The sequence below is a fragment of the Lucilia cuprina genome, chromosome 4 (genome assembly GCF_022045245.1).
Source record: "Lucilia cuprina isolate Lc7/37 chromosome 4, ASM2204524v1, whole genome shotgun sequence".
Classification (NCBI taxonomy): Eukaryota; Metazoa; Arthropoda; class Insecta; order Diptera; family Calliphoridae; genus Lucilia; species Lucilia cuprina.
The window spans coordinates 99016820-99032330 of record NC_060952.1 but is presented as its reverse complement, the minus strand read 5'-3'; the positions used below and the strand labels follow the sequence as shown (position 1 = coordinate 99032330).

Sequence of the window (15511 nt, the reverse complement as noted above, 5' to 3'; positions counted from 1 at the left end):
AAAAAACAATAAGATCAACAAATCTGAAATACATACTTTAACTATTTAACAGTAACAAAAATCAATTAAGTTTTATATTTTTTCGAGAATATTCCAAGAATCAATACTAAATAATTCAAATATGTAGCATACTTTCAGGATATATCTGGGATTTTTCTACATAGTACATTTAGGCTAAAAAATATTTAAATCTTTCTCAATATAATCAAAGTTCACAATATAATTCACTTGTTACACATTAAAAGTTAAAAGTTTTAAAAAAATATTCTCTCCTTTTTCAATTCTACATAAGTTTTTCTATATAAAAAAACTTTTGACTACAATAAGCTATAAGTACATCCAATTAAACAAAATATGCTACGAAAGCATATTACTTTTACTAATTTTTATTTTTCGAAACCATTTTTTTTTTTCAAAAAAATCAAGTTGTGGTTATTTCCTATTTAGTCTCTAGGATTGTGTTTAAAGGATGTGTTATGTATCTCTAATATACCAGCATTTATACACATAGAAAACATGTAATATGTATATGGAAAGTATTTTATATGGAAGTAATGTAAAGTTTTAGGGCCTAATGTTAGCAGGGAAAATGTTAAATGTGCTTTATATTATGGCTGTAGTCATTTTATAAAAATCATTTCTGACATTAATTAAGTGCTTGGAAAAATTCTTGCTTTAATTTTTCTACGAATAAGTACTTGTTAGGAAATATATAAGCAAGTTTGTTTTCAACATACATATGTATACTTGAGTATGTATTTAAAAAATATTAATAATGTAAAAGTGCTATACATACTTATGTATTTTTGCATGTAAATATATCTACTACTTCATATTTATTATGTAGTGCTCATATAGTTTATTACCTTTTGGAAAATGATATGCATTTAAATTTTGCTGGAAACTAATTATATTTTAATTTCTGAATTCCACTTATTTTCTAACCACCTTATTCATAAACAGCATTTTATTTTATAAAAGGTTTATAAAACAAAATTTCCATACGAAATTTGATTTATAAATCGTTTATAAAATAAAAATTTGTTTATGAATATGGCGGTAAGAGTTTATCTTCGATTAGAGTTGTGAGAGTTATGTAAGAACTTGTAGATATAACTGCCTCGTAAATTGTCCCAGGTGAGGCACTAGTTAAGGAGCACACAACAGGCTAACTAACTAACTAACTAACTAACTAACTAACTAACTAACTAACTAACTAACTAACAAACTAACAAACTAACAAATTAACAAATTAACAAACTAACAAACTAACAAACTAACAAACTAACAAACTAACAAACTAACAAACTAACAAACTAACAAACTAACAAACTAACAAACTAACAAACTAACAAACTAACAAACTAACAAACTAACAAACTAACAAACTAACAAACTAACAAACTAACAAACTAACAAACTAACAAACTAACAAACTAACAAACAAACTAACTAACTAACTAACTAACTAACCAACTAACTAACACAATTTATATTATAGTCTAATTTATAATACAGACTATAATTTGGTCTATATTTTAGACTATAAACTGATCTATAATTCACTCTAATACAGATCTACATTTCAGTCTATAGACTATAATTCTTATCGATCCATGGTTAAGAGTATAGATTAAATTACATATATATGTGTTTATGTATATAGGCTAATCTATAGTTCTGACTATAGTCAGATGTATAGTTCATGCTTTAAGCTGATTTATAGTTCAGCCTATAGACTGATCTATAGTTCAACTAACACTGATCTATAGATCAGACTATTAATAGTTCAGAATATATGCTGATCTATATTTTAAACTATAGATGGATCTATAGTTTAGACTATAGACTGATTAATAGTTCAGACCATAGACTCATCTTTAGCATAGACAATAGATTTGTCTAAAATTCAGATATGTTATATCTTATTCGAGCTATACACTGATCTATAGTTCAGACTTAGGACTAATCAAAAACAAGAATTCACGTAATGCCTTTCTACATCTTCAGACTAAAAAACAGACATATTGTTCAGACTGTAGCACAATCTATCGATTAAACTACATTTCAGACTATTGACTGATTAACAGTTTTGACCATAGGCTGTTCTGTAATTCAGACTGAAGACTACAGCCTGATGGATAGTTCACAATACAGACAGATCAATACCTCAGATTTTATACTGATCTATATCTGACTTACAGCTTAGACTGTAAGTTATCTATAGTTTAGACTATATAGGTAAGAATATAGTCTTGTCAGTACTTTCGACTATATAATAAGATTAACTGAAATATCCTAATTATGACAAGAGGTATTTTAGAAGCATATTGTTTTTTGTTTAATACTTTTAATATTGAAACTCAACTAAAGCAATTTACTTTCGCATTAACTATTTAAATTTCAAAATAACCATACAACATGTCTCACCAGGAAGTACATGACAGCAGCTGTCAAAACTGACATTATAATTTATTATACTTGAAATTTTTTTGCACTCTTAAAACTATGGACAACAAAGTTTTTGATAGAAAACATACTCATACACAGAGTTATACATAAATAATTTATAAACAGGTAATTTTGGTTGGTTTTTTCTTCATAGAATTGTAAATTTTGTTGTGCATCTCATTGTTTATTATTTACGAGAAATTGAGGAATATTTACTTTCAGTTATAAAGATTTTCTCTTACAAAAACTTTTACAAAATCTGAAGAAAAAATAACTATTGCAGAAAGAAATATTTAGTGAATAAAAAAGCTATTGTTGTTTTTCTACGTTTATGTTAAAAACAGTTTTTGTGCTAGTTTTATAAAATAAATAAGTAATAAAAACTCTTCAGAAAACATTTGCCAAATAAATTAAAAGTTTTTTTTTTGGTTTTTGTTTATATAAACAACGGCCAACTATAACAAAAAAAAAAAAAAAAACAAAATTATAAAAAAAAAACAAACAAAATATTTACTCTTACCAATGACACAAAACACGACTTTTAACAAGTAAATGAAAACAAAAGGCCAAAACCAAACGACCCACCCAACGACCAACTATCCAAATAGGAACTACAACAAAAGAGTAAACTAGCTGATTTAACTGTGTCATGACATTTGGATGGAGAGTTGGTAGAGCAGGAAACGGATATTTTGGAGGACATGAAACAAGTTTAAGTATCTGTTGTTAAACTCGTAGAACAACTTATAAAGTGTGGCTGTTTGGCTGACTAGCCCAATGCCTTCAGATATAAGTATACATACATACATATGTATATGTATGTTTGTTACCAAACAACATAATTTCAAACACACCACTTTGCTATGTATATAAGACAACGTTTAAAGTTCACCTATGTGTGTCATTAAGGTGTTCTTTAGCACACTTCAAAAATCTGGCAAAGTGTACAGCTGGGTCTCTGGTACTTGTATCATTTTACTTGTGTTAATGTTCCCACAAAATTTATTTATGTGCAAATGCATTTACTTTGTTAGTGTGGATGCTCGTGTGCAAGGGTTTCCTGCATCTTTTATGCAACATTGCAGCCAAGATTTATTTTAATAATATTCAAAGTACTTTACGCGCCACACGTAACGAAGTGTACGACAAAGTGCAAAATGTATGGAGGAAGAAAAAAAGTGACACCTGGTGTTGTAGTACTGTAGCTAGTGATGTTGTTAGGATAAGAAAGTGCAAAAAATATTAAATATTTTTTAAATTAATTTTTTAATAATTGATTAGTTTACAATTATTGCATTGTGTGCCTTTAACTTTGAAATTAATATCCTATCCTTAACTTTGCTTTTGCATCATTTATCCACTTAAGCTTTATGATTTGCATTTCACTACAAAGTATCCATTTACAATTTTTCTCTAGAATATTTCATGAATTCATTTCTTTATTTTTAAATTATCATTAATTATGCATATGCCGAAATGTATAGCATAATTTAAGGCAAATAAGAATTTTATATTTGCGTTACTTTGGATATTTGGCAATAATTACCTTAGTATACTAGAATCCAGATCAATAATGCATGCTGTCTGGTGACTGACCTTGGACTGCGAATTACTTTTTTAAATAGCCGTTGAACTAGTATATATTTAAGTGAATGAGCAATGCCTGTGAGTTAGTCTATTGATCACTTAATCGTCTAGCCTATTGACTAGGCTATAAAGTTGCTGTGGAGCTAATGGTTTTTGTTAGGACTTACAGTAGAGTAGAGTAGACAAGAGTAGATTAGATTACAGTAGAGTAGGGTAGGGTAGGGTAGGGTAGAGTAGAGTAGAGTAGAGTAAAATACAGTAGAGTAGATTACAGTAGAGCAGAGCAGAGCAGAGCAGAGCAGAGCAGAGCAGAGTAGAGTAGAGTAGAGTAGAGCAGAGCAGAGTAGAGTCATTCAATAGAGAAAGAAAACAGTTATGTATATGGCATTCAAAATTTTTGGAAAATTGTTTACTGGGTAACACAGCTAGTATGTAAGTGTTTAGTATTCCAACTTTGCATTCCATTATTTCACCTGTAAATACAATTAAATTTACATTTTTTCTTCGTTGAAACGTTTGGCTAAGAACGTCTTTGCTCACTTGATTAACATTTACGCTTGTTAGTTTCTGATTAAATACAAGAAATGTACATATAAATGCACATTTATTCCCCGCTATACTTATAAGAATCTAATGTATCCTTTTTGTTCAATATTAACTTATGAACTTTTAGTGGACTTTATTATCTACCCAATAAGAAGTCCTAAGTGAAGTGAACAAAAACCAAAGTATGGGTTGCTGATATATTCATAGGAAAACTAAAAATTTACACCTGGAACTCAGTACAACATGGTCTTAAAATGCACATCTTAACAATACAATTTTCCTTTCTTTTTTTATAGTTTTTTTTTGTTCTTTTTTTTTGGGATATTTCCACTTGTACTTACTAGTAAAATGCTAATGCATTTTGATTGTTTAAATATTTAAACAAATGGTAAAACACAGAGCAAAACTTAAAGTCAGGAAACAGTTTGTAAAGTCTTCTAAAAGATCTTGATTTAATAAATAAATTTTGTTAACTAAAAAGGTACTGAGGTGTTAAGTTAAACTTTAAGAATTGGCTAAATAAATAAATTAAATAATGTTTGCAAATTTAAGCATAAATCGAAGTGTTTGTTTTTACGGCTAAAAGGAAATTATATTGCAAGCAATAAAATATTCTTAAATAGATTTTTAATAAGGAAAATTTTTAAATGTAATAAAATAAAATATATTTTGAAGAGTTTAATTACACTTTGTAATAAAAAAGTTGCATTATTTATTATTTTGCTGTAATTGTTCCAGATAAATGTTTAAATGTTTGTTTTTAAGGAATAAATTAAGGAAATAATAAAATAAAACCCTTTTGAATGAAATATCTTAATATAGATAATGTTATATCTATTTAGAGGTGTAAATTTATAATCTAAAAAAGTTTTAAGAGAAATCTAATTTGATATAATCAAATTAAATTTGAAAAACCTTAGAAAAATTTATATTAAGAAAAATAAGATTCAAATTTTAAAAATTCAATGAATTTGCATTTTAAGTTAAGTTTTCTCTTAAAAACTAAGACCACATTGATTATCTTGTTGTAACTAAATTTATAAAACTAACTATTGAGCAGTACCAAAGTAGATATTAAATAAAATAACAAATTCTTGGAATATTCAAATCTGTTTATTATCCTACTTTAAAATTACTTTTAATTACAAAGAAATATATGAGTTCTCATTTCTCAATAATTAAAGGAAAACTAGAAAACTAATTCCAAAAATATTCTCGAAAAAAAGTTCAAATCTGTTCGAATAAGAAAGTTCTTTTTTAATTATATCAGGAATTAAAAATTGATTGCTTAGTTTAATCATAATCATGATTGAGTAATTTAATCATAATATGATTAATCTACTCAAAGCAATTTTATTATGATTACTGTAACCAATAATTGTTTTCTTTCTGTATTTAACAATTGGTAAAATATTCTTTAAAATCATAAATTACTTTTATTTGAATTGAAATCACAATTGTTTTCATTCTATTTCGTATTGCTAAAACATTATTGCAATCATAATATGATTAAACTTTAATTTTTAATATGATTGTTATAAACAATAATTGTTTTCTTTTTGTATGTATTGTTTTCTTTTTGTAAATATTTCTTAAAATTATAAATTATTATTATTTTTTTTTCTGAATTTAAATCGCAATTGTTGTCATTCTATTTTGTAATGCTAAAACGTTATTAAATTGTCTATTGTAATAGGTTGGCATGACAACCTGTTTGCGTATAGACAACCTTTATCAAATTGCAACTTTTCTTTTATAATCCTATATTTTTTCCTGCTTTTAATTTTGCATAAATGTTAAAAACTTAAAAAAGAACACACACACAAACACACATTAAGGATTCTTGTAATTTGTTGTCAGTGAACTCAATTGATAAGAAAACTGACTGACTTTTTCTTACTTTTCTCTATTGTAAGAATTTTTTTCTATTTTTGTCTATAGAAAAGTGTTGAATGATAAGTGTGTGTGTGTGTGTGTGCTGTAAAATAAGCAGTTAAAAAGAATATATGAGTCTGTGCATGCAAATGTGTGTAAGAAATTACAAAGACAAGACAACGGAAATGCGAATGAATATAAAAACCTAGTCAAGTGCACACAAGCGCAACAGATAATGAAGAATGAAATAAAAAAGAATAAAAATTGTTAAAAAAAAAAACGGAAAATAAAGGGGAAAACTGCATGAAAAGATATGATTAAAAAAGTTTTTTAAGCGTAAGAAAAAAAAGAGATTAAGTGAGAGTTTTATATCCAGCTAGATCGAAATTTAATTGCCCTAGAATTTATAATATAAATGGGGATGTTATCATAACTAAATCCATACCATTTCCTTTTTGTACGTTTGTTATCCAGTGTAATAAGTCTAAGGAAAAATTTCCCATATCGGCACCACTAATTACCACCTATTCTCTCAAAGCACCAACTACTTCTCTACTGTTTGAATTTTTCAATTCTTTTTATTTTAATATTTTATAAACTCGTTGATATAATCACCCTTATTCAATTTAATTTTATATTCTAATAAAACTTTCTATGTCATCTATTCACCTATTTTTATCCAGTTTTTAATAAATATTTTTTTATTAATATTTTTGCAAATTTATTTTTTTTTTGAAATGTTTCCTGACAAAGCAAACAAAAAAAAAAAAAAAATAGATATTAGTTTAAATGCAAATACCATTTTGATTGAAATGACAATAATAATTATTAAAAGGATAATAAGGAATAAACGTTTTACTACCCAAAAGGGATACAATATATAAAGAAGGCTTACAGAGTATCTAAACAGCTAAACAGTTAAACGCATTTAATGAGAAACGTGACAAAACAGCCATGAATAAATAAATGATAAAATATGGCAACGATTTTATTTGAAATACTTAAGTCTATGGTTTTAGGCTATTCTCATACACACTATTTCTTTTAATATTATTATCTCAAGGATTTCATCATTATTCAGCTACTTACCAAGAAGACTATAAATCTAGTTCGAACACCGACACCTATCAGACGCGCATCTCATCCATGGCCGCCTGTGGCACTTGTTGCTGCAGATGTGGCGCTCCACCCGTTGATGATGATGTCGTTGTCATTCCTATATTATCCACCGCTGCCGAATTGTGCGAATGCGTATGACTATGATGATGCGAATGGCCTTTAGAGGAAGGCGCACTGCTAACACCGCTACTACTGCTGCCATTTGAAGGAGTTTGATCTATTAAACTAGAACCACCACCCATATTATTAGTATTGCCGCTACTACCGCCTCCTCCTCCTCCACCACCTCCGGAACCACATTGTGTTGTTGTTGAGGAGGCGGTTCTGGTGGGTGGTCGTGGCGCTCGTATGTGATGAGACAAGGTACCAAGACCGGTCATTATACTACCATTAGGATGATTTTTATTCGATTGTTGCTGTTGCTGATATTGTTGTTGAGGTGATTCTGAAAGTAGAAAAGTTGAAAAAGTGTTTATTTGAGTTAGTTGTGAATAGAAATTTTGTTGAATATTGTTTAGTTTCTTTGTTGTAATAGGGTGCGTATGAGTGCTAATATGTAATACTTTGCAGATAAATATTACGTATACGCCGTTATATTAAGAAACAATTTTCTAAAATGTTAAAACTTTTTTAATAAAAATAACTTTATAAAATTAATCTTTAATTTGAATTAGACTAGACTATAGACTAGCCTATTGACTATACTATAGACTCGACTATAGATTACTATTATCTGTAATCACTAATAACATAATCACTATTGTTTACTTCATACAAATTAGTAGAAGTTTTATAACACAATAACAAATTAGATCAGTCGTATAACGGTTTTATTATTAAAAATGTTTGTCTACGTGCCATATTTCATTATATGTATGTATTTGAGTTACTGGTATTTGGAGGCATTACTACAACTTACAAAGTTGACTTTATTTATATCCATGACCTGCATACTCTTGCATTTTGTATACATGTATTTATCAAACTTAAACCTTAAAAAAATAACTTTGAATAAAATTTAACATTAACCCATAACATGCGTTTTTACCTTCTCAACTTTCAAAAAGCATATACACACATATTCAGAGATACATATTTACTATATAACTAAAATACACAAATACCAGCTTATACTTGGGCTTACATAAAACCTAATGTAGATGCATTTGTATGTGTTTATGTCTCACATATATGCTTTCATTTAATAGATATTCCCTTATACATATGTATATACTGTATGCACACTTTTAAACATAGTTTTAACATTTGTTTCGCAATTTTCAATGTTTCCGTTAGTTATACGCTTGTCATGTCACTTTCCTGTCGTTTATGTCAATGTTACGCACCATCATCACTAGACTTTTCTACTTTTACTATTACTGCTACTGGTAAGGTTGTTAAAGTTTTATACTAAAAATTCATATAAAAGCACATGATCATGTAACAACTACAAAAACAATAATAATAACACATAGTAGCAACAGCAACATCAGCATCATAACATACAATGCATAAACATGTGCTTTTTTTGCTGGTACTGCACGTATAAACAAACATACATACAAACAAATATTCATTTTCTATTTGCTGCAACATACAAAGTTGTGGCCACTCACTCATACATATATACATATATACTCGTTTGTTCGAGTGTGTTTATGTATATGTATTAAACTGTCAGTGTGATAGTGCAACTGTTTCCGCTTCCGTTGCACTTTGTGATGCTTTGAGTCTAATTTTCTGTGTAAATTCAAATTTGATTAGTTGTCGTTATGTCAAGAGTCAAACAACCAAAACACTCATTCTTACATGGACGTACATATATAAACTCTAACACATTTGTATTTCTGTGTATATACGCATTGACACACAATAGCAATTTATGGTATTTTCAGGATAATTTGGTTTTAAAAACCTTATTTTGTGTTTTCTCTTTTTCTTCCTCTCTAAATCTCTTTATTATTTTTTCACTTTTACCGTGTTGTCATTTCGTTATGTAGTATATTGAAAATTAAGTTTATTTTGTTCTTTTTTTGTATATTTGCTAATGATTGATTACTTAGTTTACTTTCTGTAATTCCACAAATCTAGGTCTTAAATCTCAAATATAAAGATATTTTAAAAAGGTTTTAGAAATTTAAAATCATTTGGTTGTTGAAAATTTAGTAATATAAAAGAACAGAACAGAACTAGAACGTAACTAGAACAGACCTAGAACAGAACTAGAACAGAATTAGAACAGAACTAGAACAGAACTAGAACAGAACTAGAACAGAACTAGAACAGAACTAGAACAGAACTAGAACAGAACTAGAACAGAACTAGAACAGAACTAGAACAGAACTAAAACAGCACTAGAACAGTACTAGAACAGAACTAGAATAGAACTAGAACAGAACTAGAACAGAACTAGAACAGAACTAGAAAAGAACTAGAACAGAACTAGAACAGAACTAGAACAGAACTAGAACAGAACTAGAACAGAACTAGAACAGAACTAGAACAGAACTAGAACAGAACTAGAACTAATGAATTTTAACTAAACAAGATACGTTTTTTTAGAGAAAAACTTCCTTCAAACTATTATGTAGTGCTGAACAGCGAATATTATCCCTTTGTTGAAATATTTCTCTAATACTTAAAAAAATAACAAATTTTATTTAATTTTTCTTTAAAACCTTTTCTATATTAAAATTATTTAACAAATTGTGCCAAAAGCCTATTGCATTTTTACACAATTTACATGTTCTTAGTTAAGTTATCAAAATTAATAATAAATACATATAAATTTGTTGAAGATAAATATAATTCATTGAAAATAGAACAAAATTTTCCACAAAGACTATATGCTTATATTCAAGTGTGTGTATGTAAAACATTATTATTGATACAAACATAATATGACAACATTTATTTATATCGCCATGTCATCATGTCAATGTCATATCTGCAATAATATTAGACGTTATAGTGTTAACATAAATTTTGGCAAATAGACTTACTTACACATTCTCATACGGAAAGTATATAAATGTATAAGTTTTATAATATAGTATAAATACACTTAAGTAATAAATATGCACATGCGAGGGTCGTGTCTGCTATTTAAAACAATTCATAAATGTTTTGTTTAGAAAATTGTAAATGTAGTTTTGTTAAATACCATTAATTCAATTTAAATAAAATACATTTTTTAGATTTGGTTAACTAAAAGTTTTATTATATAATACTCTTAACACCAACCTCCTATATCAACTTTACAGACACATAAAACATCGACAATTTACATCTTAGACACATCAATTTGTTACAGAAGTTCCTTGTACTCATACGAACGGATTTCGAAATAACATTTACATGAGAACATCACGTAAATATGAATGGAGCATGAAGATGTTGATGATGAATGTAACTATGTGTGTGTCTGTCTAAAATCTCACGTATTACATGGACTTGTACATAGTAAACCTATTACCAGTAAGAAATTTATGCAAAAATCTAAACAGGATTTATATTCAGTTTATATGTTTATGTGTGCAAATTTTGTATATATAATATTTGTTAGTACATACGACAATATTTTTTGCCATGTTTATATTTTAAAGTTATAGAAGACAGAGACAGTTTCAATTGTAGTTAGTAATGAAAGTATGCAATTCTCCATAAAACATTTTGGTACTGATGATGTTGTATTGTATTTTTTTTAAGAAAATTTAATAAAAACAGATGTCAGTTAAATAAATTATTTAGATTTAGAAAATAAATATAATTTGTGAACTACTTAAAATAGAACTGAACTTGAACTAGAACAGAACTAGAACTAGAACAGAACTAGTACATAACTAGAACAGAACTAGAACAGAACTAGAACAGAACTAGAACAGAACTAGAACAGAACTAGAACAGAACTAGAACAGAACTAGAACAGAACTAGAACAGAACTAGAACAGAACTAGAACTGAACTAGAACTGAACTAGAACTGAACTAGAACTGAACTAGAACTGAACTAGAACTGAACTAGAACTGAACTAGAACTGTACTAGAACTGAACTAGAACTGAACTAAAACTGAGCTGAATAGGTAATTTAATTTATTTTGTTTTGATTTCATCATTAACAATTCCAACTAAAATGTAAATTATTTTGAAAACTATTTTTTTAAGCTAAAACTGACTAAGTCTGATCCAATGACAACTAATAACAATCGCCATGACAATGACAACAGATAATTGTCATCAACAATTATTCATTAGTTATGAAATGGAAGTTAGTAAATTGAATTTGTTGAAGCATTCGTACATACATACATAGTACGTATGTAAGAATGGGTAGGAAAGTTTTGAAATTTGAAACATTTTCGATAAAATTTGGAATAAATATACACATACAAACTTAGCAATGATGCTGTGTAGAGTATAGATAAAAGTTGATTCTTTGTAATTAAGTGACGTTGAAAAGCAACAAATGAATGATGATGATGATGCTGGTGGTGGAATGTTAGCTAGTGTTGTTGTAAAGCTCTTTTGAATTATGATGCTATTTCCGCTAATGTTATGCTTCCTATCCACTTCCGCTTAAGCCGGAGGAAAAACACATACACACGCACTTACACAGTATGCATATACACAAAATCAAATGACAATTTTAATTTCAAATAAACACTTTTAACTACAACAATAATAAACATACATACATACATACATACATACATACATACATACATACATACATACATACATACATACGTATATTTTTGCTCTGTTAAACTAATGTATGTGTTTAAATATAGAGGCTTTACAAACGCCATTTTCATTTGCATAAAAGTGTTTTCATGTATTACTTTTAGTTTTGTTTTTTGCATGTGTGTGGAATATAAAATGCGTGTGAGTCCAATTTTTTTGATTCGCTGCAATTGTTGATAATAGAGTTTAGTTTAGAAATGGAATTTTTCTCTCTAACAAAACATATAATTTTTGAAATTTACTGAAATACATTTATTGTTATGTTAACGACACATGCCTAATTTGTAATGGCAGCATCAGGATAAATGTGTTTTTTTCGGTATAGCTTTAAAAGGATGTTGCGTGGTTTATAAAAGCCCACATTTTTTTGTCAACGTCTAATTTTGTTCTATTTCCAAACAATTGCTAGTTTCCTTATTATTGTTAATTGTGAAAAATGTTTTCACAATTTTATTAGCTGTAGCCTGATCAATAAAAATAAAAAATTATAATTTTTAATTTTACAAAAAGGCGTAAATTATCGATGAAATTGTTTAAATAATGACAAAGTTAAGTTTACAATGGGGTCAAAAAATAGCTTAAAATATTTATGACATTTATAACGGTTTTAAATTAGATTTTGATTTACCTACTAGACAGACGGACAAAGAAATTAACAAGCAGATAAACAGATAGACGAACGGACAGACATAGAAATCGAAAAAAAACAGACAAACACCCACAAATAAATAGAAAGTTAGAAATAAAGGCGGAAAAACGAAATTGTTAAATTTAAATTTGAATCAAATGTAAAATGTTAAAATATTTATTACGTTTTTCTTTAAAATATCTAAAAATTTACACAAAATTTTTTATATAACATGGAAATGCCATAAATACAGTTTCTCTGTTTAAGATTTTCTTTTAATTTTGATTTGATTACTTTCACTTGCTGTTTGTTTCTTTTTTTTTGTCTTAATGTTTAATAAATACCCATTTCCTTCAGCCATAAATCATTTATTTCTGTAGCAAAAATGAAGCAAATATTTTTAAAATAAACATTTTTCTGTTTAAATAATACCAACGTCATCTCATACTATCAATTATTCAAGTCCTTACATTCTTTTATTTTTATTATATTTTTTGTTTGTTTTACCTTTCTACCAAAATTACAAATTACGCATACAAAATGTGAAAAATATTTTAACATTTATTTAAGAAAATTTAATGTTTTTTTTCGAAAAAAGGAAAAAATAAAATATGTAAAATAAAGTCTGTTTTAAGTTTTTTTTTTGCAAACTCATACAAATTAAATTGGATTTATGTGCTGTAACGCGTTAGTATTCAAACAAGCTTAATGTATATAAAAGTGATTGTAGTACAAAGACAACACTGAGTACTGGATTTACGGGAAGGAAGGAAGGAATTTAAAGCTTTAATAAGCGTAAACTTTAATAATAAGAAATTAGTGTTGTGCTTAAATAATAAAAATTGAAATCGTTTTTTGATTTATTGCACTTTAAAGTGATGCCGTCTTTAAAGTTGTAGGTGTACTTTACTGTAGCATAAACTTAATATAATATGATCTGCAGAGCATGATGGGCAATGTTATATTAAATACATGAGCTTTTTCTTTTTCTTCTGACTTTTTTATACGTATTTGTTTGTACTCTTTACTATCAACTCTATAAGTTTTGTATATACTTATATATACACGCACTTTTTTACATACAGACATATAATACATAACTAAACCAGCAAGCATTTTCCTTACAGAATTTATTCTAGGAGTATATTGCCTCTGTTTAAATAGTTTACAATCATATTGACAATGTTAATATTATAAAAGTTATCTTCCATCTAAAAAAAACTGAAAGTGTCTTCTATGAGACACGTAAAAGTGACATTTTCAAAATACATCTTTAATTATTTTTATTAGCTTAATCCTGGTTTAGCAATTTACAAACCTGGTTCCTATCTATCGACTATTGTCCAAGAGAAATTAAAATGATTACTTCCAATTATCTTCCAATTATCATTAAGAAGTTAGTAGAAATCGATAACAAAGTGTTTTGTTTCAAAAGCTATATTTTCCATTTTAGCTAACAACTAGAAAAGTCTGTGAATTTCTCCAAAAATGTTTGCTGGGTTAACTGTGTTTATATAACATTCTATATTCTCAAGGATATAAATCTGTGTAGATATGAATGTATTGTATAAGTTTTCATGTATGTATGTATTACTCATACCTTTTTCATGCTTTCTTCACATCTTGTTTCTTCTCTTTTTCTTCGTTTCGATTATACAATAACAAAAAATATAATCTTTAAGAATAAAATAAAAAAACTAAAGTTTCATACATTTTTCATATTATCAATATAGAGTTTTGCTTACATTAAACATAGAATCAAAGAAAAGAAACAAACAATATAAAAAATAATTTAATGAATAGCAACAACAAAAAAAGCAAAAATCATCATCAAGAAAATAATGTTAATATGTAATCGTAAACCAGCAGCTCATGGTGCTAATATGGCTCAGGAAAAATTGCATAGTCTTCAAATAACGAGAATTGAAGTCGCCTTGATTCAAAAAAAAATGTTTGCATAAGTTACCCTACATATTACTGGAGACCAGTCAAGTAGTTAGTTTTGACATAATAATATTTTAGGGAAATTAGGGGACTGAAAACCAAAGAATCCTACCATATAATCAAGTAACAATTTCATTCGAATCATATTACTTTGCGCTAATAAAATCTTGTTAAACTAGTGTGTGGTTTTGTGACACATTAAGAATTAACTGGTTTCTATATGATTACTTTCAAACATAATTCACAGCTATTTACCAGTCAAAAGGGAAATCAAAGGAATCAAATAATAAAAAAAAACAACAAAGGCTATTAATAGCATTAGTTGAAGAAAATAAATACAAACTAAAATATGAAAATAAATACTAAAAATAACAATTTGGAAATTTAACAATAATATAAATTTAAAAGTGTAATTTTATGAACTGATTTAGGTTAGGGGTCGTAAGAGGAAAAAATGAACATTCTAAAAATAACAAATTGTAACTTAATAGCCTAATAGCTTAGAAAAGATTAGAGACTAGACTATAGACCAGACTATAGACTAGACTATAGACTAGACTATAGACTAGACTATAGACTAGACTATAGACTAGACTATAGACTAGACTATAGACTAGAC

General features: G+C 27.4%; 1 protein-coding gene across 1 annotated transcript in view; it reads right to left on the bottom strand.

Annotated features, from left to right (window-relative positions):
- The window catches only part of LOC111684565, a 149021-nt gene that overhangs the window by 2738 nt on the left and 130772 nt on the right, over positions 1 to 15511 (bottom strand). The window contains exon 12 of the mRNA XM_046948729.1: positions 7549 to 8023. Within this exon, the coding sequence (XP_046804685.1) occupies positions 7587 to 8023 (437 nt within the window). The 3' untranslated portion in view covers positions 7549 to 7586. The remainder of the gene's footprint in view (positions 1 to 7548; positions 8024 to 15511) is intronic.